We start from the raw sequence: 3250 nt of genomic DNA on the forward strand, positions 1-3250 counted from the left end.
AACATTAACTTCTGAAAAACAAGTAACAGATCATGTAGAAAACAATTTTCTTAAAAATTCATTGCGATCATACCATTCTTGTATTACTTTAGACATCGAATTCTCATCCACACAAAGATAAAAGTTCTGTAAGTAAAATGATCCCAAAATGTCGACAAAATTTTGGAATTTTATTCATTTTAAGTTGATAATATCCAATAACAAAGATCATCAAGCACGTCACATATTACAAGGTTGTATTTTACAGCTAGTCATCAAATCTATATTTCTCAAGCAAAAAAAATTATGCAATTAAATCTCATAATAAACTAATACAAAATCCGTCCGTTCGCAGGAAAAGATAAAAAGTTTTTAATATTTAGGACTTCATGCAGCTAATATTTGGTTTTGGATATTTATCAAGCGATAATAACTGTTCTGTATTAATTAAAATCTAGAAATAAAGAAAACCTAAAACGTGAAAATATCCAAAAGTTCACTGACTATTATTCTTTCTTTACTGGCTTCATCCTGGTCAGCCGTGCGTACTGGAATCCAGAATAGATCGTTGTTGCGGCAGTAGCAAAGCTAAAACGTATTTTGTCATCTGCTTAAAATGATAAGTAAATGGCAAAAGCAAATTTGAAAAATTTTGACTAGACTTATTTTTTTTTTTTGCAAATAATCATAAATGACAAAACCGACTCACTAGATATGTGTTAGAAAAAGATGATTCGTAAAGCCTAATATAGAAGATACTAGGCTTCCAGCGACTGTGCACATCTGAAGTGCCGTATTCACCTAAACTTGCTCAAATTTTATCATAGTTAAGAAAGATAAAGAATGAAACTTGTATGATTAAATTAAAACAATGGAACCAAAGTCTACTAAAAAATTAATGCAATCAGCTCAGTTAAACATGAGAAACTTGGACTCAAAAAAGAAAATAGATGAAGTTAAGCAAAAGTTTGAAATATAAAATCTGAAATATAAAATCTAAGTACAAAAAATAAAACTGAATTTACAACGCTTGAATGGGAGGAAAAGACAACAAATTAACAAACAAAAAAAAAAAAAAAAATTAGAATCTCCTGCTTAATTATTTCCTGCTGAAAAAAAAAAAGCGGAGAAATACAGACTTTACTGACAGATGTTGGTGTGACTTGAAGTGGTGAAACAGATGGGCTAAAATACCGGATTAATGTTACCGGTTTTTCAAGTGTTTTGTATCTGGTTACAGCTCCACCAACAATAAGGCCAATGTCTCGTAAAATCACCAGAATAGTAAGAGGCACTAAAATTGAGAATGTTGTAAATAGAATAGTTTTAAATAAAAGGTTACAAGAATTAAACTAATGTCAATAAAATTAAGGAGGAAAAGTCACATGGTACAAGTTTGACGTAAGTGAGACTAATAAAAACGGTTGTAACAAGTAATTTATCAGCCACAGGGTCAATTATACTACCAACCAGCGAATTTTGACTCCAAAAGCTTCGAGCAATATAACCATCCAACTGAAATGGAGTATAAATGTAATGATTTTCAAATTTTTTCGAAAAAAAATCTCGTACAAAAAATTTAACCATTCATTATCAGAAATTAACATGTCTTTTAATCTTGAATACGACTTTGTAATTCTGCAAAGGAAGCATTTGAGAATTAACAAATCAGTGGTATATTATAACACAATGATTACACAACAGTACGATATTAAAAAGAAATGGAGTATTCAATACTCAACTCAATACCATGCTTTTCGCTGATAATGAAGAGGTGATGAGATCTGAGAACGAAAATAAACTTTCGTCAGTCTATCCATTATAGCCAAAAAAAGTAAATTAAGATCTACGGGTTTAGAATTCATATTTTTACTGAAATATTCACTCCTGTTCAGAAGTGGATGTTACAAAAGACGCAACAACTAAACCATATTAGGTTTTAAAATATATTACAGAATAATTAAACGAACCCAATCTGTTATCCCGCTAATAGCAAATAAAGCCAGTGCAATCATGTATGATTCCTTTATTATTAAATATCCAATTAATGGAGTCATTCCAATTCTAAAATTACTCCGAGAAAATCAGACATAGCAACAAACTCCTACCACGCAGTTTGAAAAATCAGTCATCTTCAATATATATCGATGAGCAGGGGAATAAGTGTAAGGTAGATTCCCAAATGCATAAGTTACGTTTAACACTTCATATAAAAATAAATGAGTGGTTAAGTAGTTTTAAAAGTAAATGAGGTCAATGCATGGAAATTACAAATGAAAGAAACACACCTGAATAAGCACAAAGCATTTGGTATAGTTGCAATTTTGTTCCCAGGCTTATTTCTAATCTCGTTCACTTTTACTTCTGTAATATGTTTAGAAGTGGAGGTTTTACTATTCCTGGAAATAATATGTGATTATTTTAATGAAATATAATGTCTCTTTTTCCATCAATCCACATATAGAGAGCAATTCTGCTCATTAAATTAATTTGTTTTAGAAAAACAACTTTATCTTAATGCTACCTAATACTGCAAAATACAACTTCAACAGTGTTTTTTGGAAATTTAGAGTGTATTGCGATGCACCTAACGATTCAAAAGAATATGTAAATGGAAAAAAATACGGCTCAAATGTTTACCGACTCAAGGTCAAAAGCCGTGCTTGGGAAACATAAGCAATAGATGGAAGGAAAGTTGCGCTAGGATATGTCACCAGAGAGAGCGTCTTTCTACACTGCATCACATTTTGAAGCCATATCCTCCGAAACATTCGACTCTCAGATCAACAAGGTTGTACACACAACTGACGAGAACACTGCAAATCTGATCAGAGATAAATCGAGAAAGTAACACTCACAGTTTCTTCAGACCAATGTAGATAAAAACGCTTCTCGGAAGAGAACAGGACGTCAAATTCAGAGTTTGATATCTTTGCATTACTGGATGAGTTAGGACAAGTCAGTCAGAGAGAGAGAGTATGTGTTTTAGGAGACACAGGGATGGGTAGTGACTTTATCTAGTGATGAGAGTAGGAGGCGAGGAGAGAAATTTGGGTTGAATCCGCTATGCTTCCCTCTAACAGAAATGAATCAGAAGTTCACGCGGTAACTTTCACGTGCGTAAGACGGCGCTGGGAAGAGTAGCACTTATGTTCGGAAGCAAGGGAAAGTGGATGCAGTGAAGCTGGAACACTTATATGCTTTGATATTGTGTGTGTGTGTGTGTGTGTGTGTGTGTGTGTGTGTGTGTGTGTGTGTGTGTGTGTGTGTG

The 3250-nt window shown here is 32.9% G+C and overlaps 1 protein-coding gene across 1 annotated transcript; it reads right to left on the reverse strand.

Moving 5' to 3' along the window:
• Nucleotides 1-485: 485 nt before the first annotated feature.
• Nucleotides 486-2750, reverse strand: Bma-crls-1 (Uncharacterized protein; the record flags this gene model as incomplete). Its single annotated transcript, XM_043081928.1, has 7 exons — nucleotides 486-567; nucleotides 689-780; nucleotides 1119-1273; nucleotides 1365-1494; nucleotides 1950-2043; nucleotides 2268-2378; nucleotides 2620-2750. The coding sequence occupies 7 exons, from the start codon at nucleotides 2748-2750 to the stop codon at nucleotides 486-488; spliced, it is 795 nt and encodes a 264-aa protein (XP_042937862.1).
• Between the last annotated feature and the right edge of the window lie 500 nt (nucleotides 2751-3250).

This window comes from Brugia malayi (genome assembly GCF_000002995.4).
Source record: "Brugia malayi strain FR3 genome assembly, contig: Bm_v4_Chr4_scaffold_001, whole genome shotgun sequence".
NCBI classification, from domain to species: domain Eukaryota; kingdom Metazoa; phylum Nematoda; class Chromadorea; order Rhabditida; family Onchocercidae; genus Brugia; species Brugia malayi.